The 21,815-nt window shown below is 35.8% G+C and overlaps 2 protein-coding genes across 3 annotated transcripts in view; one reads left to right on the top strand and one right to left on the bottom strand.

The window, feature by feature from the left end:
* Nucleotides 1-21,815, top strand: part of SIK3 (SIK family kinase 3) — a 241,643-nt gene that overhangs the window by 99,270 nt on the left and 120,558 nt on the right. The window lies entirely within an intron of this gene.
* LOC117029831 (histone H2A.Z-like) lies at nt 18,236-19,095 on the bottom strand. Its single transcript, XM_033119068.1, has one exon. It carries the CDS (start codon nt 18,993-18,995, stop codon nt 18,609-18,611), a length of 387 nt encoding a protein of 128 aa, XP_032974959.1. The 5' UTR covers nt 18,996-19,095; the 3' UTR covers nt 18,236-18,608.

The following is a 21,815-nucleotide window of genomic DNA, read 5'->3' as shown; positions in this document are numbered from 1 at the left end:
TGGCTTGTTGGGATCACTGAGTGCCTGGTGAGGGCAAGTGCCCTGTTGTGTTGTTGCCACGAAGCTCTCATACTTAATGTGTTCAGTCATCGCAGCCTTTTTACGTTACTGTGCCATTAAAACACCGACTGTCTCACTGCCTTCTCACAGAATGTCCACTGTTTCCAATTTATGATTACTTTTTCTCAGTGAGAGGGAAGAAAGTCTTTCGCCAGTGTATCCAACCTGAAATTTAAATTTCAGCCGCTTTGGATCTGGTGTAATGAAATATTAAGAGACTCAGAAATTACTCTGACAAGTTTCAGTTGCTTACTTTCCAGTTTATAGGAGAGTTTAAACCTTAAGCCTAATATGTGTTTTTAGTTACCTTTTTGAGTTAAACTGTCAGGAAGAAACTATCTTGCTTAGGTTAAAGATTTACAGTTGTTTATTGGCCTGCCTTATCCTACTTCCTGTGTGAATATCTATACGTTGAGTTTTAATTTGGAAGCCCACAGTAATAGGAAGTTAATTCCACAGGGTCAACTCTAATTTTTCTTTTTAATTTACTCAGTTCCTTCCCCAGGATACTAACTGAAAATAACTTGGGTTGCCTTTAGTTTTAATTTATAACTTTTATTAGGACTTTATGATACTGTAGTGGGAGTCTCAGGGGGCTGACCTTGTTCTTCTTGATCTTTTGAGATTTAGAAGGATAGTTTGTATTGGTATTGAACCAGCAATACCCTGCTTGTTTTCAGGATGTGTAGTGGATGTGTAGTGGCAGACCACTGAGTTGGAAGTTTGTGCAGACTTTAAATAAGTGTATGGTGAGCTATAAAGTTACATGTTAAATTATTTTCTGGCCTGCCTCCATTGTTTCCAAATTTCTCTTTGCATTTTTAAAAGCCCTTACTGATTTTAAAAGTAAATATAGAGAATCGTATGGAAAGACAGTCCATTGAGGGACATTTGAACTTGCAAAATAATGAATATAGAAGGAAAGGCGTCGCTGGCTGGGTATTATAGACTAGAAACCTGCATTTAAAGTTTAAACTGCTTGGGTAAGATGACTGCTTTACCCTCATACCACCCCCCACCCCAGCCCTGCCCCTGCACCTGTGTCTCTTTGCCATTATCACCCACAACATAGAAGAAATTCTTTTATTTATTTTAGTCTTATTTGGAAGAGAGACGAGAGTGTAGATGATTTATTTAGAAGCAAGGAGGGAGAATTGAGGTCTTTTCAATATTAGGTATTTCTGTTTATGGACATGACATATGTCTTCTTTTAGGTTCTTTACTAATGTTTTGTAGTTTTCTCCATAAAAATTTCACACATTTTTGTAACCCCTCTCCGCCCCCCACTCCTGATAGTTTGTGGCTGTTGTGAGAGTGTTCGTCTAAAAATCGTCATCATCACATCTTCCTATAAATTAATGTTGGTATATTAGAAAGTTACTGAATTTTTATATGCTAGTATCCCAAAATTTTATTTTGTACTTAGATTTTACTTATCCCCTCAATGCTTCAGTTTCATCATCTCTGAAACAAAGGGATTAAATTAGAATAAAATATTTCCTAGGATCTTTCCAGTGTTAACACTAGGTTCTGTGCCTTTACATATTTGTAAGGTACAACTTTGGGTTGTACCACCCAAACTACAAATAAGTTCTGTGAGAACAACCAAACATAGATTTGTTCATATGTGTTTACATGGTGTTTAATACACTTTGTTCTCTGTATAGTGATTCTTTAACATCTAGAGGTAAAGAATGAATACTTACCATTTGAAAAATAATGCTTGAAAGAACCGTTTCTTATTCTGGTTGAAATGGTTTACTGTTACTGCCTCATCTTGCAGTTTAGTTTGTTGCCATGTTACTCTTGCTGCATATTCCCCCTCCTAAAAATAGACGGCCTTTAAACCATAGTTTTTATAAATATTTGCATCTCAAGTCACATTTTTCCTGTAACATGGATTTCATTGGTGGGTTTCATTAGAGCAGGCTATGTTGAGGACTTTCTCCCACATGTTTATTCTCTTTCATACCTCTGTCCTAAGGATCCTATGTGCAGATGTCAGAAGATTCCTTTGGGAGTGTGAGTAGTATTCTCGAAGAATTATTTTAATATTTGTTTTTTTCCTGCTGGGTGGAGGAAAGCAGATGTAATCTCTGAGAATATATTCAATCCTGTCCCTAAAATGTACGTGAACAACAGCCTATTTTTTTTTTTTTTATAAAAACACACGTTATATAAGTTTCTATCTAGATGCTGGCCAGGAATTTGTTTCAACAAATTCAAATGGCTACACACATTTCAACCTTCATTTGAATAGGTTCCATAAAATGAATTCAGGACAAAGTTTGGTGGAGGTCACTTGTTGGGCACTTATTACTGGCTTGAGGTTGGAGGAAAGACCTGCTTCTTCTGGGTTGAAAAAGAAAAGGCAAGTTTGGGTGCATAAGATGAATAGAGACATAAAGGAAACTGAAGGAATTCTTCATGTTTATTTTTCTCTGTCAAGCACAAGACTGGGTTATCTGTTGAAAGTTAGGGGTCTGAGTTTGATTAAAAGACTTGAAAGTGACAAATTTGGAATTACTGGGAAACAGGGTAGGGCCTGAAAAGGGATATGTAGAATAATAATAATAGTACTAGTAATAAGAACAAAAATAAGAACAGCCAGTCTCTGTTAGTTACCTGTTCTTTGCCAGCTCCTGTTCTAGGTGATTTATGGTTTAACCTTTATAGCAACTTTATTAAGTAGTTGTTCTACAGGTAAGGCACTAAGTGATAGAGTTAGGATTCCAGCTTCATTCTTTTGCTCCAAACCTAGGCCCTTTTCTCTTTCTGCACTCTTAATGACGTTGGGAGTGTCTATTTGACATTGAAAGCCAGAAGTTTAGAGTGTAACTTAAAAATTGTTCTTAAGAGAAAGGAGGAATAGTGGACTGCAAAAAGAGTATTCAAAATGTAACAAATCCGTTGCTGCTTTTCCCCCACTGGAATGGTTGATGCCCTTGATGGGTTGCTTCCCTAACTGAAGGAGCTCCTGGAGGCCTGTAGAAACCCAGACCTGGTCATGTGACTTGACAGTTAGAGTTATTTGAAATTATAAACTCATTTTCTCCCTAAGGCTTGTATTTTTGAAATACATTGAGGTTAATGCTTTTAAGTTCTTCAGTTCCTATGTAGGGGGAAATGAGTAACTTTTTATTTATAATTATTCTATTTATTGAATAGGTATTAGTTGGATTCCTTTTTTTGTATTAAGGGACTGTGTTACAAAATATAAAAGTTTTTTTTTTAACAACAGCATCTCTTTATGCATGTTCATTATTGCTCTAAATAAATGAAAATTCTATAAAAAGAAGACCCCATTTTTCATAGAATAATAAGCAGAAGCTTTAAGTTTCTTGTTTGTTTTTATTTAACATACATGAAGGTACTTTCAAAGATACAGGTGAGCAAATGGAGGTAAAAGAGTTTGATGTAAAGCAGACCAAAACAGATTAAGATAAATGAATCTCTGTAGTGACTAGCATTTTGATGTCCAGATGGACAAGCAAACTCTTATTAATTTACAAGGGTAACATCAATTAATTAACTTCTACACTGTAATTAATTTATATGAATACCCTTATTACTCAGATGGGAAAATCCGTTACTGTGTTATGGATTAGATTGACATTGTCTAACACTGTAGAATGTAACTTTGCCCCCGATCTGCATATGTTAGATTACTTGTAATTCAGACTGTAAGTCAGAGCATTTCTCTCTTCCAGGTTTAACCCTTTTAAACTTCATGATATTTCATATGCTAAATGTATCTTGTAGTACACAAGATAGAGAGTACCTCTACCTTGTTATGATGCCTAACTCTTGGATTTTAATATTAGGAAAAGAACTATCAATAAGGTGTGAAATGAAATACAATATAGATGAATTCTATCAACAGGGTACATGCAAACTACTATACAATAGGGGTGGGGTTTGTTGCAGACTCTTTTCCTAAGTAGAAAACTTAGAAAAGGCATTTTTGAAGCTTTGCTATGAAGAAAGATTGCTAGTGAAATGAAAAGAACTTTTTGTAGACCCCGATTTGGGAGTCTGGTAACTGGTACTTTTGGATTCTATACACAGAATATCTCAGGGTAAAACTATCTAAGTTTTGTATCCAAAGCTATTAATTTCTTCAATTATGAAAAGAAACCACAGATTGCATAATGGCCTTGGTATTCTGTTGGTATGGAGATGATGATCTCAGAAGACTTATAAGCCTGTGTTGGGATGTGTATGACACGTGCCTTTTTTCTGATTTTTTTATTTCAACAGTCCTAGACACATTTTTAAATTGTAGATATCCTAGTTAGCAAACCCAAATCAGTGCACAAAGCAACCACTTTTGCCAGTGCAAATACACACTATGCTGAGCTTTCTAATCTGGGCTCCAGAGTTTATACATAGCAAATTCTAAACTCTGCCAAGTTCTGTTATGACCCAGAGGGGAGCAGAGCAAAGTAAGATGAAGAATCTGGAAATGCATGATGCCTGTAGGGTAAATTACATTTTGGAATTTGCTTCCATGTGGCTTTTCTCCTCATGGACCACTGTGATGTTTAGCAGGCTGAGCTGGAAAGGTCATATTGCATAAGATGAAGAACAATAAATGGTCTGTTCAGTGACTTGCTGTTAAGTCTCCTGTCAGTACCGACTAATAGTTGTAATAGCCATTCTTCCTCTGGGATATAAGTTTGGCTGTCACATTTTGGGGAATATGGTAATTTATAGCCATTGCTTTTAGCATGCTAGGGAGATCTAACATTTAAAGGCTCTTATACCAGTGGCTTACAGCTCTTTGGTTTTTTCCTTCATGAACTGCTGCTGCTTCTTTTGAGCCTTGACTGTAATTTACTGTAAATTACAGTAAATTGACTGTAAGAGTATCTGTTCAAAAAAAGTTAATGTGAATATTAAATCCATTTAATTAATTTTCATTTTGCTGAAGAGAACTTGAATTTATCTCTTTTTAAGACATTGGCCCTAGATATAGTTTTTTTTTTTTTAATCAATAAAATTTCCTTTTTGTTGGGTTGTGATCCAGTTTGAAACCATATTTAAAATATGTACAGAGGCAGAGACCCCAATTGGATTTAAAAGATTTGAAGAGTCTGGGGCAGAAGTTAGTGTATCTAATAAGTTTAAATTCCCTCAGATTTGCTTTATAGGAAGTGTATTAATTACAGACATTTTCCAAATCATTTTCATCTGAGTGATATATGATGATTTACATAGCTGCCTTTTAAAAATATAGATGTATTGCTGAAATTGTCATTTTTTAATACGTGAAATAGCTTAAAATGAATGATGAGTAATTTCTCTTTCAGTAATGTGGTAGATGAGACGTGCAGAGAAGCTCCTTTTGGTCAGAACGTTTTTAAATGAAGGAAAAAATATGCATACATATAACAGATAGGTAAAATGCTGGAGCTCATGTTAGAAAAACAATTGAAGGCCTCGAAAGGAATAGAAAGCATGATTGCATAAGGTAGAATAAGCACTGAAAGTGGTTTTTATGCTGAGGGTATCTAATAGGATTAGAGCAACAGGAGGAGACAAGAGAAAAAGAGTAGTGTCCAAGCAGAGTGGGAGGTCATGTTGGAGACTGCCCCATATAAACCTGGGGCCCAGAAAGGTGACTTCTTTGGTGAATGAGGAGTATAAAAGATGCCCTGCATATCTAGAAACGCAGTTTATAGACTGGTCTGACAGAATTTTTATAGATAAAGTTGCAGGAAATGTGAGCTTGCATAAGAAAACAAGCAACTTAGTTAGCTGTGTTTTCCAAATTACATTTTCCAAAGATAGCTGCAACAGGATTTCCTGACTCATGTGCTCATCTAAACCCTTGCTATTCTACCATCAAGAAATAGAGTCTCCGTCTTGTTCCGTTAAACCCGGGCAGGCCTTTGTGACTGCTTTGACCAAAAGAAAATGACAGAGGTGATATATGTGATTTCTGAGGCTAAACCATACAAATGCCACACATTTCTTCCGTATTCTCCTCGGCTACTCTTTCTTGGAACTGATCACCGTGCTGTAAATAAGCCTTTACAGTCCATGGAGAAGCCACGTGGAGAGGAACTGAGGCCTCAGGCCCATGGCACCAACTAAGCTTCCAGCTGACAGCAGTACCAGCTTGCCAGCCTTGTAAGGACGCCATCTTGAAAGGGGATCCTCCAGTCTCCTGTCTGGCTGTCCTAGTGTTGCCACATGGAGCAGAGACAGGCTGTCCTTTATGAGCCCTGTACAAATTGCAAACCTGTGAGCAAAATAAGTGATTGTTGTTTTAATTCACTAAGTTTTGGGGTAGTTTGTTACACAGTTATAGATAACTCAAACATTAGCAGTAACCATCAGTCTTGTAAAGACTATAGATGTTTAAAGAAATAAAGAAGGGGATTAAAAATATGATATGATGACGAGAACCTCAAAATAGATGAGGAAGACTTAAAGAAGAGCTCAGTCTCAGTAGAACTTCTCGAAATAAAAAAACATAAATGAAAAACACAATGGAAGGATGATACAGATTGGATACAGTTCAAGAGTGAACTGAAAGATGTATTTGAGGAACATTTCCAGAATTGAGTACAGAGAGAAGAGATGGGACATACGAGGTTTTGTGACATAGAGCACGACAAGATACCACGTGTATTACCCATTTAGTGGTTCTCAGACATTTTGATCTTAGGACCCCTTATGTCCTTAAAAATTATTGAGAACCCCAAATTGCTTTTGTGTATGTGGGGTACACATAATTTGGTCCCATTTGTGTATGTATATTATATAGTTCAATAAAAAATTTACTTAAAAAAAAAGATGATAAAGAGTGAAAAGGCCATACAGAGAGTGAAAAGATAAGTACAACATGAGAAGATGTACTGACAGTTTGTTACCCAAAATATAAAAGACCTCCTCGAATTAAAAAAAAAAAAATAGGAAAAAGGAAATAGAAAACTCATAAGTTTATTTTACAGAAGCAGAAACAAATGGTCCATGAACACATGAGAAGATCCTCAACCTTTTTAGTAATCAAGGAAATGCAGATTAAAACAGTGAGGAACTATGTGTCCCTCACCCCCCACCACACTGGGGAAAATTTAAAATTAACAGTTGTTGGAGATGATACGGAGCAGTGGGAACAGTCGCACTGTTGGATACAACCATTTTGGAAACGGTTTGGCTTTACTTAGTGATTCTTAAGTATATAGCCTAGTGAAACTCTTGTACTCATGGCCCAAGAGACATGTATAAGAAGATTTAAAGTACTGTTCTTAGTAGCTAAAAATGCAAACAACTCAAATGTCTTAGCAACTGTAAAGCAGTGAATAAATGTGGTATATTCATAAAAGGATGACTAGCATAAAGTAGATTCGTTACTGCTACATGCATCTGAATGGAGGGATATTATAAATAGAATAAGGATAAAAAAGAGTCAAAATAATAATTATGATTCTATTTACATGATGTTTAAGAACAGTCAAATTTAAACAATAGGTTGTTTGGTGATACTTTTATGGTAAGTTTGTAAAGAAAAGCAAAGGAATGATAACAAATTTTAGGATAGTGGTTATCTTGAGGTGGGGGTGGAATGGAAAAATACATAAGGAACTATGGTTTGTACGATGTATTTATTTTGCAATAAAAATTTCTGTGAGTGTGTTGTTGGCAGGAACCCTATAGTGATTCTTTCTCTGAGGAAAGAAATTTGTTAATGCAAATATTAATTCTTAATTAACCTTTTGGTAGGTATTCTTGCATATAAAATCCTCCAGTAAATATATTTTGAATTTAATTTTTACAGTTTCTTTATGTTAACCTTACCAATTAGGTAGCATGCCTAGGAAGAAGATGAAACTAGAAGGATTTATCCATAAGTTTGAGTTCAGTGGTTGCAGCCTTAGAATTAGAAATTAGGCCTCTTATTCTACCTGTCTTAATATTAATATAAAATTTTTGTGTGGATATGTTTTCATTTCTCTTGGATTTATACCTAGGAGTGAAATCCTGGGTCATATGTTAACTTCATATATAATATTTTTGGAAATTTTAAGGAAATAACAAAGTGGCTACATTTCACTTTTCTACCAGCAATGCAAGAGATGGTTATAATTTCTCCACATCTTCACCAATACTTGTTATTGTCCGTCTTTTTTATTATAGCCATCCTAGTGGGTGTGAAGCAGTATCTCATTGTGTTTTTTTCTGTTTCCTGTGCATCTTTTGTGATGTTGTGCATCATTTTATGTGTTTATTGGCCAGCTGTATACCTTCTTTGTTCATTTTTTAATAAGATTGTCTTTTTGAGTTGTAAGAGTTCTTTACAAGGGGGGATGCCAAAAAAAAAGTATACAAGTGGACACTTTGGTCAACGTTGCTCAAGCAGTAGTTCGCCATAATCACGATGTGTCTGGATGCTGATGGTAACCACTTTGAGCACCTCTTGTAATTGCAGAAGTCAAACGTGACTTGTAATCATCTTTTGTTATCGGTACATATTGAGTATTACAATTTTAATGCAGTTTTCCTTAAAATGTGTATGCATTTTTTTCGCACCCTCTGTATATATTTTGAATACAAATCCCTTATCAGATTTGTAATTTGCAAGTATTTTCTCCCATTCTGTGAGCTGTCTTTCACTTTGAACATTGTTCCTAATAACTAAAATGTGGAAACAACCCAGATGTCCATCAATTGATGAGTGAATAATTAAAAAAGATATTTCTATACAATGGAATAATATTTGGCAGTAAAAAGTAGTGAATGCTGCAAACATGGGTGCCCCTTAAAAACATTATGCTACATGAAAGAAGAGAATAATAAAAACCCACATACTGTATGACTCCATTTTTTGTAATGTTCAGCATAGGCAAATTTAGAGACAGAAAGTAGGGTTAGCGGTTGCTTAGGGCTGATGAGGAGTTGAATGGTGAATGGTTCGTGATGGCCTGTGGATACGGGGTTTCTTTTAGGGGGGACAAAACGTTCAAAATTAGATTGCTGTGATTAGTTGCACTGCCTTGTGAATGTACTAAAAAGCATCTAATTGTACACTTTAAGTGGGTGATTATATGGTATGTCAATAGTATCTCAATAAAGCTGTTTTTTTTTTAAAAAAAAAAAACTAGAATACAAGGAAATGGAAACCTTTGCTAAGGGGAAATACTGATGTGATTATTTGTTTTGTTTATGAATTTCTTGTCCTTACTCTGGCTACATACTTGCAATTTTTTTTTTAAAGTCTACTTTTGGAAAGAATTTCAGTTATCTTTAGTGAAAGACCTAGAGGCTAAAACTTTAAAACAAACAAACAAACAAACAAACAAACAAACAATAAGAGCCAAGCAGTGTAGGGGAGAAGGGAGATGGATATTTTACCTGAAAACTTAGGTTATTATAGCTATCACAGTTCACTTAGTTTTGACTTTCTGTTAATAAAGGCAAACAAAAAATCATGATGAGTTCTTTAACATACATTATTAAGTAAAAGGAAGCAATTTAACCAAGAAAAGTTATTTCTCGGCACTTGCTATCGGGTTCACAAAGCTATGTAAAAAAAGAAAAAGAAAAAGGATTATTTAGTAGTTAAAAAAAATTCTAAAATATTCTTCAGGTGGAAATTCATTTTGATCCTGGATATACGTCTAATGTAGAATGTTAAGTTTATTGAGCTTTCTGCTTATCTGAATTGAGACTCAAAAAAACTGTTATTTGGTATGGTGTCTGTGGCATTAAATGTAAGTTATCTGACAAAATCGTTTGAGACTGAACTTGGTCATAGTGCCAGAATAGCAGAGTATTCCGTTATGAAGTTTGAAATGAGATGCCCATGCTTGTTTTAAAAATACAATTAACCTTTTGTTTTAGAATAGTTTCAGATTTGCGAAAAGTCATTTTCTACAGTACAGAGTTCCCAAATACCTCACATACAGCTTCTCCTATTATTGATACCTTTCATTAGTATGGTACATTTGTCATAATTAATGAACCAATATTGATACATTATTATTAACTGAAGTTCATGGTTTATTCAGATTTTCTTAGTTTTTACCTTATGTTTTTTTCTGTGTCAGGATCCAATCTAGGATACAGCATTGCATCAACTCATTATATATCCTTAGACTCCTCTTGGTTGTGACAGTTTTCTATACTTGTTTTTGATGATCTTGACAGTTTTGAGGAGGACTGGTCAGGTGTTTTGTAGAATGTCCTTCAACTGGAATTTGTCTGATATCTTTGTCATGATTAGACTGCGGTCCTGGGTCTTAGGGAGGAAGACCGCAAAGGTAGGAGTGCCCTTTGTATCACGTCGTATCAATGGTACATGACTTATGACTGTTGATACTGACCTCGAGCACCTGGCCGAGGTCCTGTTGGTCAGGTTTCTCCACTGTAAAGTTACTAACCCCCTTCCATATTGTCCTCTTTGGAAGTCACTAGATACACATGCTTTTCTTTTTTTTTAAGGTACACATGCTTTTGATACCATTTTTGCATTTGACAAAAGTAAAGTAACTGATTTGAAAACTAATGAGTCTGGCATGCTTACTTTTTCCAGTGGAGAGCTTACCTATATTTATATAGAATGGATTTGCTTGAATACTTGTCAATGGGGCCAAAACTTTGCTCATGAAAGAACTTTAGTTCTGTTCTCATGCTTACACTCTTCTTTGAAACTCCTAGATTTCTGTACCATAAATTGTGAAAGAGATTTTCTTGTCCTAGAATTTCTCAGAGATGAAAGTTACCTACGTTATAATGAACCATAACGTATTCGTTTCCTATTCCTGTGTAACAACTTACCAAAAACTTAACAGCTTAAAGCAGTGCACATTTATTATCTCACTGTTTCTCTGGGTCAGTAGTCCTTGCGTGGCTCAGCCGAGTCCTATGCTCAGGGACTCATAAAGGTGCAATCAAGGTATTGGGTGGATGGCTTCTCGTGTGGAGGTTCAAATGGTGAAGAACCCATTTGTAAGATCAGACTATTGGCGGAATTTATTTTCTTGTGGCTTTATGACTGGCTTTTTGCTGGTTGTTGGCTGGAGGCCGTCCTCAGGTTCTAGAGAGCTTGTCTATAGCTGTTGAATATGTGTATCATTATATGTGTTGAATATGTGTGTGTGATATAATTGGAGGTTGTCACCTTAGGGTCTGTCTGCTACATATTACATGACTTCTGTAAAGAGTGTTTAATTTTGAGTACAACTGTATCCAGTGAGTTTGTTTGGGTGAAAGTTAGCTACAGAGTACATCCCAAATATCAGTTTGACCCGGTAGAGCTCATTGTTGTGAAAAGTATAAACCTTGTAATAATTGGCATTATGTTAAATGAAGGAAGGTTCATGGAGTTTACCAGCAGAGGATAAAGAAAGAAGTTGGAGGAGAGGTGAAGTACTGTGATATATTTTTCTTGTTTCAAAATTTTGCTGAATTCTGATATCTGTCATTCATTTCTTTGTTAGTTTTCTATTCCATATGTAAGAACTCATTACCATAAAATCTAGTTTTGAGAGATAGCAAAACATAGTGTAGTTGAAAGCTCAGGTTTTAGAGTTCAAATGCCTGCTTCCAAATCCTGCCTCTGCTATTTAGTACAGTATGACCTAGGCAAAATACTTCCTTGGTGTATCTGTTTTAAATAGGAATAATAATATCTACTTCATAGGGTTGTTGTGAGGATTAAGAGTTAATGCCTATAATTATTGTTTACTTTCTCAAATGTGATAGTGGGTCTATGGTTATGTGTTAAAAATAGAGTGAATCCTTTTAGAGATACATATTAAAATATTTACAGATAAAATGATACGGTGATTGGAATTTTGGAGGTATAGATGAAGCAGAATTGGCCTTGAGTTAATAATTGTTAATTGACTATGGTTTAATTATATTACTCTGTCCACTTTTGTATATATTTGAAATTTTTCATAATAAAAAAGTTTAGGAAAGTATCACTGCCTTGGCATATATTACATTCTCAGTATATTTTAGCCATTCTTATGTTTATTATTAATATGTTGGAATAAACTTGCCTAAAACACAGAAAGTATAAAACGAACTAAACTCGACACTTCAGTTTTCTGATTTGTAAGATTCTTCTTATAGTGGAAACTATCAAATTGGATAACATATACAAGATTCTTAGACTTGTGTTTTTGTTTCTGTGTTAGCTTCTTCCTAGTTAAGTTGTAATTTACAGTTTAATTCTTTTGGCTTAGTTGTGGCCTGCATAACATTTAGTTTATCATTGCTTGTTCTGTAAGTGGAATGGAAATTAATATCAACATTATTTAGTCGTAGTATTATTAACGGTAGTAGACATTGACTACCAAGAGTGAAAATATTAGTTGCAGAAGCCAAGGCTTTCCTAGGTAATCAGCGGTATTATGCTTTACTTTAATGTATCTAATTGCTGTTTAATATAAGTAAGAAAGGTAGTTAATACTTAAGAGCTTATTCACCAAGTTTATCTCAAATGTGGTAAATGGATCTTTCTGCTTATTATCATATGGTCCTACACTATATAGTGCTATAAAAGTAGATGGTATGAATGTTTTAATTGTTAAAGATTGAAAGTTATCTAGTGATTCTGATTTATTTTACACGAATGAACCTTAGAACATAAAAAAATAAAATAAAAATTTAAAAGAAGCAAAACCCAAATCTCTTAGAGTTCTAATTAGGAATGGGCACAGTGAGTACCTTGTTTTGACAACTCTGCTTTTGAGCCACATACAGACACACCTTTTATTTAATAGATGGGGACCCTGAAGACTGTTAGAGGTAAAGTGATTTGCCCAAGGTCACAAATGTTTCTTAGAAATGGAGTTTAGAATTGAACTCTAGATCCCACACCTCTCAGTCCAGTGTTCTTTTTGCTGTCCTAGTGATTTCCAAATTATTCTCCTGAGCCCTAGCATTCTAAAAAGTTTTGTCTGTCTCTGACCCTTTCACTCAAAGTTAACCAGAATAAGTCGTCCCCCCGCCCCCGTCTTATGTATTAAGATTAATACAAGATTTTGTTCAGAGGGGAAAAAAGATTCAACTACTGTATATGTTAGTTTCTAAGTCTCCCCTACACTGAGCTCTTTATTCTGTGCCATATTCTACTCAGTAAAGTACATTTGATTTATTGGAGGGTTTTCTTTGACTTTGTTTCAAAGAATGCCAGTGTGGTCTCTATAGAAATCTGTGACCAAAAGACCTCAGGAGAATTCAAAAGGACTTTCACATGTGGAGGCATAATTATTTTTAGTATGAAGTTATTATCAATTAACATTTTATTTCTTTCCAGCTGTCTGTATTCTCCTTTCATTTTCTTACCTCATAAATCTCATGCGTTGTGATTTTCTAGATGGAGTTTCTTGGGGTCTGTTATTTTTTTTAAAAGATTTTATGCAAATATATCTATCTTAAATGAAGCTCTATCTGATGTCTGGAGAGTCTTTTGGGTCTCTTTGGTGGTGAATTTTAGAGGTCATACTAAATGGCTTAAAAGCAATATTGTTGTTATATCAAAAGAGGGCCCAACAGACAGGTTGGTTTTTGCTTACTAAATTAATAAATTAAATGGTTAAATTTAATTATTACAGTGACTTTAATGATTAAAACTTCAAAGTAAAATCTTTGGTGCTACTTTAGCAGCTTTTCAAAATTCTCTACTTACACAATAATGTCAATTTAGAACTAGAACCATCATAGGTCAGATTTTAAGATGCATATTCTGACCCCTGCTAAAGGAAAGGATGAACAATCTTATTAAATGTTAACTCTGTTATAGTAAGCCCATACTTCATGTAGTTGTGTTTTTACATTTAATGTAAGTATAATATTAACATATATATGATAGCTATAATATATTTTATATAATATATACCGTATTTCCCTGAAAATAAGACCTCGCCGGACAATCAGCTCTAATGCGTCTTTTGGAGCAAAAATTAATACAAGACCCGGTCTTATTTTACTATAATATATTTTATTATAATATAAGACCGGGTATAATATAATATAAGGTAATATAATATAATACCGGATCTTATATTAATTTTTGCTCCAAAAGATGCGTTAGAGCTGATTGTCCGGCTAGGTCTTATTTTGGGGGAAACACGATAATATAATACATTTTAATGGAACAGTTTTTCATTTTTTTCCTGTGCCATTATTGTTTATCAGTTGTCCCCCTCCTGTCTGTAAGATAAATATCAGAAATTTGAGACTTAATTAATGTTTACCATTACACTTTCCAGGGGAGTGATTTAAGTTAGTTAAACTTCACTGTGCAACACATGAAACACAAACATTCATTACGGAAATAAAATGTTTGATTTGAACATGTGATAACCGTTAAATACAAGGAACTCATTGAAGCCAGAATAAACGCAAAAAGCCGTCACACAAAATATTCCCATTTGGATGGAACCCCAGAGGGGCATTTTCTGCCAGCACGGGTGGTGTGCAGCTGTGATTAGGAAAGCCCCTCAGAAGGTACTTGATGCAGTGTTCCTGGTAGGCACAGGGAAGCTGGCTTTTTATTTTAACTCTGGCCTGCCACCGAGAAGACAGCCAGTGTCATAACCATTTATACTAGAAATGCGTGGTTTGGCAGAGGAGTACACCTTGACGAACAATTAGCTCACAGTCCTGGCATCTAAGGATGTAAGAATTTCAGAAATAGGGAGGGTGAGATGCTAACTGATAATAGAGATTGCTTCCTGTTTTCCCAAGTCTTCATTACCAAATAATTGGAAAATGTAAAGAGATGAGGATAATTTAGGATAATTTTTCAACTGTGATTGTGTTTCCCTGGTTCATTCAACCTCCTGCTACTACTGCAGGCTATGTTATTATGCCTTGGGGCATATTAATATAATTTAAGACAATTTAAAATATGAACTGTTGCTGACTTGTTCACCAGGAACAACACTACCATTGTATGGTTAGCAAGATACTTGATGTAATAAATCTCCATTGGGGAAGTTTAAGAAAGTTGTGCTGTGCCAGTTGAGTTTAGCTCTCTTTCCAGCTGGTGCTTTAAAAAGCTTTGAGTGTTCTAGGTACTACATGTAAATGTGCTTAACAGTACACAGGCTCCTTGACAAATGCTATTCTTGGGAAGATCGCAATCCTGTGAGTCTGTGTTATTTTTACCTATGAGCTGGCACTCCAGGAAAGAGTAGCATGTACTTCATTAAGAAAATTCATCTTGAAATTCATTCAGCTTTCTACTTCCTTTTAATCTCACAGTTCAGGCCAATGCCAAGTTCTTTACCCACATGTCTAATCTTTCTACTCTGTGACTGAAATTTTATCTTTTATAGCTTAATTTCCCATCGGGACTTTAAATTTTTCCTAGCACTAACTGCTGCTCCCTGTTTTCCTTTTATTTTAAAATATTACTCTAACAATCGTTTTTTCATTGTACCATTTTCTTAGATAGTATCTAAGAAATACTATCTAATATCTAATCTAATATCTATCTAATACTAGCCTTTCTTTAGTGGCTACTTTGAACTTCCTTCCTTATTAAACCATTTACTTCTTACCCTTTTCTTCCCCATCGCTAATGCTTTTCTGCCTAGTTCCTCCTCTCTTTTCAAACCATCCTGTTTGCCTATTTTTTCCTCTGGGCCCTCTCTCCCTTTCCTGCTCTTCCCCCTCCTGCCCTTCTATTAAGGGCTTCAGGCATCCTTTTAAAGAGCCCTCTGCCTTAGAATTAAGCCATCAGTCTCATTCGAAATCTCCTTAAACTTCTGAGATCTGGTCAATCTAAAATAAATAACTGAAAATGGAACGGGGGCTGATATTTTATAAATAATTTTTACCTTTCTCTCTCCACTCCCTCCCCCTGCTCCCTTTTTAAAATATCTTTTTTGTCCAGTTCATTTAAGTGGTAAACCTACAGGCTAGAAGTTGATTTATTGTTCTGTAAAACATATAAATGTTGTTGGCACTGTGTAAATGCTAAAATAACAACAACAACAACAACAACATCAGTTTGGCTGAGAGAGTTGCCCGTTATGTTAGAGACCCTCCTAGGACTTCTGTTTTCTGAGAGGGTAAATGTTAACCAGATGGGAATTATTTTCTTTTTGTGTTAAAAATTTCCCTTTTGTTTCTTGAATTTCAAGTGATCACCAGAAAATTTGTATTTATTAATTATGCACAATATACCGCATTCTACCTTAGAAATGCTTCCAAGAATAATGCATGTTTCATGGTTAATTTTCTTACTTCAGTAAGATCTCAATTCTCTATCCACCAGACACTGTAAATGCATGAACTGGTTTTTTTTTTGTTTTTTTTTACTATTTACTGTGTTCCCCCCAAAAAAAGACCTAGCCGGACCTTATGCTCTAATATGTCTTTTGGAGCAAAAATTAATATAAGACCGGGTCTTATGTTATATTATACAAGACCTGGCCTTATATTAAAATAATTATAATACTTATTATATTATATTTTAGTATAATGTAAGACCGGGTCTTATATTAATTTTTGTTCCAAAAGACTCATCAGAGCTGATGGTCCCGCTAGGTCTTATTTTCAGGGAAACACGGTAGTACAGCCCAAACTAGGGTTTCCAGGAGGGAATTCTCGGGAATTTTTTTCGCTTTCCTGTTCCTGAATCCCGAGAAAAGTTGGTGGGGAAATTGGGAAAATCGGCTCCTTGAACCCAGGTGGTTGGTAGTATCGGCTGTCACTTTGTGGAAACGATTCATTGTGGAGAACAGAAAACAGTTTATATCTCGGGATTCAGGAATGGGAGAATGAAAAAAATTCCTCAGAATGGGTGGAAATTCCCTCCCGGAAACCCTAGTCCAAACAGAGAAGTGTAGAAGAATACAAGTTACCTAAAGACCAGCTAGATATTTTAAACTATTTCCTGTGGGGCTCATTGAGAGCTGACTGACCCTTATCTTTAGTGGTCGTGTCGAGTCCTCCTGTCTGGAGTTGGCTAGAATCCTAACATCTCAGTCATTCCTTAGGCTTGACAGGTGCATATTTTCCCAGAAACAGTTGTGATTGGTGTGTAAAATGGATAGAATAATTGGTTCTTTCGAGACATATGCTTCACTTTGCCCCTTAGTACTTTGACTATTACTATTCCCCTTAGTAATTTGACTATTTGTTACAAACTAATGTATAGACTCCTCCTTGGTTGGTTCCAGTGCTGAGGTCAGTATCTTCCCCAGAATATGGCCAGCCTACCTCCCGACCGTGACCATGTGGCATGGTGCCATGCGGGGCGGCCTGTGGGACCTCTGCTCCCGCTCCTCACATAAGAACGCAGGATGTGGTGAGGCCAAAAAGGAACACCTACGGAGCCATAGGTAGGGGAGTCATACCACTATAGTCTCACTGGAGGCTGGAGTCACCCGACGTGCAACCTGCTGTCCGCTTTTCTGCCAACCGACCGACCTTCTCTCCCCAGCGCAGCCCCGGCTGTTATATCAGTGGCCAATTGGCTAACTGGTTACAGCTGATGGTCAACTAGCCACAGCCAACGGCCATCTACTACCCGAGCCAGCACCTTTCCATGTGAGGCCGAGAGCCTGGAAACTGCTCTCTGGGGCTCTGTCCCCACACATGGCCATGTAGTGCCTGACAGATTTAGCCTTAGAGTCTAGCTTCTGTAGCTTGTGGTGGTTTGGGGTTTCTTTAAACCTATTTTCTGATGACAATTCTATTTTCTAGTACGTTTAAAAGAAACAAGTTTTTTCATCAAGGCTGATTACAAAGGCATTTAGATTCTTTTTCTAGAAGCCATTCTCAACTGGGAATGAATTAAGCCCTATAGGAAGAATTAAGTCCTACGGAAAAAAATTTGACTATTTTCTCCGTTTTCCCAAAGATAGCATTCTAGATACATAGGAGAGAAGTTAATTCATTACATTTAATGATGCCTTAGGGCAATTGTTCTCAGAGTTTTCTCCAGATGTACCCCAGAATCTTCAAAACTTCTTCAGTGAGAGTCCCTAAGGTCAAAATTATTTACATAAATATTCAAACATTATTTTCAGTTATCATCTCGTTCTTTCAGTTGAATAGTGGAGATTTTGAGAGACTACATGATGTATGATGATATAATTACTCTGATGGCTGATGAATTGTATGTTTGTTTATTGTTATGTTTTAAAAATTGTTTCTATTTCTGATTTTAATCCAATTTCTAAATTTTTTTTTTTTTTTTGGATATGACCTTTATTGAGCTTATCCACCGGAGTGGAAATAATGTCTGTACAAAACCAAATGTTTGTTACTATAACTTCTGCATCACAATTAAAATCCAAACAGTTTTTTAAAAACAGTCAACTCAATCAAAACCCACTACTTCAGAATCAATAGCTTCTTTGAAGCCACAGTAACACTTAAATATGGTTAAGACTCGAATGCAGAAATTTGGTTGGTTGGAAAGCTAATTAAACTTCCAACTTGCTCAAATAGAATTACAAAAAGGCAAAATTGTGTTTTTCACAGAGATACAGTCCACTGGAATCACCAACACTGGACAGCTGTTAGAGTATTTAGAGTCCTGAGATGATAAGAAATCCAGGCATCCTTTAGACAGTCTTCTGTTGTCCTTTCTTCCCAATCAGAGATTTGTGGATGTGTGGAATGACACCACTACCAGCAATTGTAGCCTTGATGAGAGAGTCCAATTCTTCATCTCCACGAATAGCAAGTTGCAAATAACGAGGGGTAATACGCTTTACCTTTAAGTCTTTTGATGCATTTCCTGCCAATTCAAGTACCTCTGCGGTGAGGTACTCCAGGATGGCTGCGCTGTACACAGCAGCAGTCGTGCCCACACGTCCATGGCTAGTCGTCCTAGATTTCAGGTGTCGATGAATACGGCCCACCGGAAACTGCAAGCCGGCTCTCTGCGAGTGGGAAACCGCCTTTGTCTTGGCCTTTCCGGAGTCCTTCCCAGCCCTACCGCCAGCCATTTCAAATTCTGCTGAAGCTCAAACAAGCAAGGCAGAGAAAGGACTAGTCAAACACCAAGCGAGATCCCACCGCCTACTCCTTCGTCGCACCGCGATTCAAACTGCGCTCAATTTCTAAATATTGATAGACATTACCCATATAAATAAAACTTCTTTGAAGGTTCTCAATTTTTAAGAGAAGCTGTCGTGAGACCAAAGAATTGGAGAAATGTTGTCTTAAGAGTGTATGTAAAACGTAATTCTCTCACAGAACCCCTTGAGAGTAGCTGCTGGTGAGCTGCACAAGGGCACTGCCCTGTTAAGCCAATCAGTTGTCCAGTAAACATTTTTTAATGGAATTAAATTGAGTTCTTGGAATGCAACTTTTGAGACCTTAAGATTCTCTCCCAAGTAGATGTTTGAGCACTGAGTGCCTTGCAACCTGCCAAATTTCTTGAAGATAGGTAACTGGCACTTCTCAATATTTAGTCAAGTGTTTCAGAAATCATTTTCATGGAATACCTGCTTCAACTGGTAGCTTGTTGACATCATCTAGACCAGCGCTGTCCTAAAATTGAGGGCCTCATTCATAAATTAAAATTTTATTTTAAAAAGTAAAAAGAAACGGGAAATTAGTTGTTTTTCCCCCAGCTTTACTGAGGCATAATTGACAAATAAAATTTATATTTAAAGTGTATAATGTGATGATTTGATACATGTATACACTGAAAGGATTCCCCCCTCAAGCTAACACATGTATCACTTCACATATTTGCCTTTTCTGTTTTTGTTTTGTTTTTGGTGAGGACATTTAAGTTCTACTCTGTTAGCAAATTTCAATTACACAATACAGTGTTACCAACTATAGTCACCATCTTTTACCTTAGATCTTTAGACCTTATGCATCTTATAACTGAAAGTTTGTACACTTTAACCAACCTCTCCCTATTTCCCCCGCCTCCCAGCCCCTGGCAACCACTTGTCTGCTTTCTGCTTTCTGTTTCTGAGTTTGACTTTCCTTCTTTCTCCCCCAGCTTTTTTTAAGATTCCAAATATAAGGGATACAATGTGGTATATTTCTTGTCTTTCTCTGTCTTGCTTATTTCACGTAGCATAATGCCGTCCAGGTTCATTCATGTTGTTGAAAATGACAGGATTTCCTTCTTTTTTAAGGCTGAATAATATTCATGTGTGTATCTATATACCGTGTTTCCCCAAAAATAAGACCTAGCCAGACCATCAGTTCTAATGCATCTTTTGGAACAAAAATTAATATAAGATCCGGTCTTACTTTACTATAATATAAGACCAGGTCTATAATATGATATATGATATGATATGAATAATATAAATATAATATAAATATAATATATAATACCAGGTCTTATATTAATTTTTGCTCCAAAAGACGCATTAGAGCTGATGGTCCGGCGAGGTCTTATTTTTGGGGAAACATGGTTATCACATTTTCTTTATCCATTCATCTGTTGACAGACTCTTAGGTTGTTTCCATACCTTGGTTATTGTGAATAATGCTGCTACAAACATGGAAGTACAGATATCTCCTTGAGATAATGATTAGTTTCCTTTGGGTATATACCCAGAAGTATATACATCTGGGTGTATATATATGGATTGCTAGATCATATGGTAGTTCTATTTTTAATTCCTTCAGGAACCAACATACTGTTTTCCATAGTGACTGTACCAGTTTATATTCCCACCAACAGTGTACAGGGGTTCCCTTTTCTCCATTTCCTTGCCAGTGTTTGTTCTCTCTCTCTTTTTTCTTTTATAATAGACATCCTTACAGGTGTGAAGTGGTATCTCATTATGGTTTTGATTGGCATTTCCCTGATGATTAATGATGTTGAGCCCCTTTTCGTTACTTGTTGGCCATTTGTACGTCTTCTTTAGAAAAATGTCTATTTAGGTCCTTCACCCATTTGTAAATTGGGTTATTTTTATTTTGCTCTTGAATTGTATGAATTCTTTGTATATTTTGGATATTAACCCCTTATCAGACATGTTGTTTGCAACTATTTTCTGCCATTTCATACGTTACCTTATTATTGAAATTAGTTTTAATAATATATTTTACTTAGCCTGAAATATTATTTCTACATGTAATCAATATAAGATTTATCAGTGATAGAGTTTCCATTCTCTTTTTGATATTAAGGCTTTGAAATCTGGTGTGTATTTTACATTTATAGCCCATCAATTTGGACTATCCACATTTTAAGGGCTCCATAGTCACAATGTGCCTACTGTATTGAACAGCACAGAGGTAGACCATCAAATGATCCTAGATCTCAGCCAGGAATGATCTAGAGTAAATATACTTTGTCATAAAAATAGAGAATAAAAATTTAGGTACAGAAATTAATGTAAAAAAACTCCATTGAAAATAATTCACAATGGCAAAACGTTTGATATCTGCCTAAGTTTTAAGACATTTCAATGAGAAGTACGGCTTCTTTCCTTAAAAGAATATTGAAAAATGAACTTTTCTCCACATAGTCATAATTTTTTCTTTTCCCTTCTTAAAATCATTCAGCCTGTTTACTGTATTCTGTGGAATTATTGCGCATACATCTGCATACTTCTTTAAAGGAGTGCTCTTCTTCTTTTTGGAGGACTTTTAGCACTTGCAGTCTTTGCATTTTCTCCCTAAGTGGTACTGTCCATTTGTCATAGCATGTCCCAGAATTAAGAGACATACTTGTTTCCGGTGGGTGAGGTGGAAGCCTGGTTTGTTTTGATCTTAACACTGAAATTTTCTTTGGCTCATTGGTTTTTATTCTACCTTGTCTTGCCTGTGAATGTGATGTCAGGATA

The sequence above is a fragment of the Rhinolophus ferrumequinum genome, chromosome 11, assembly GCF_004115265.2.
Source record: "Rhinolophus ferrumequinum isolate MPI-CBG mRhiFer1 chromosome 11, mRhiFer1_v1.p, whole genome shotgun sequence".
In the NCBI taxonomy this organism is placed as follows: domain Eukaryota; kingdom Metazoa; phylum Chordata; class Mammalia; order Chiroptera; family Rhinolophidae; genus Rhinolophus; species Rhinolophus ferrumequinum.
This window is presented reverse-complemented; position numbering and strand designations above follow the sequence as displayed.

What these genes read in the sequence shown, in the direction of transcription:
- LOC117029831 (XM_033119068.1), bottom strand. Translation starts at nt 18,995, where the DNA reads ATGGCTGGCGGTAGGGCTGGGAAGGACTCCGGAAAGGCCAAGACAAAG.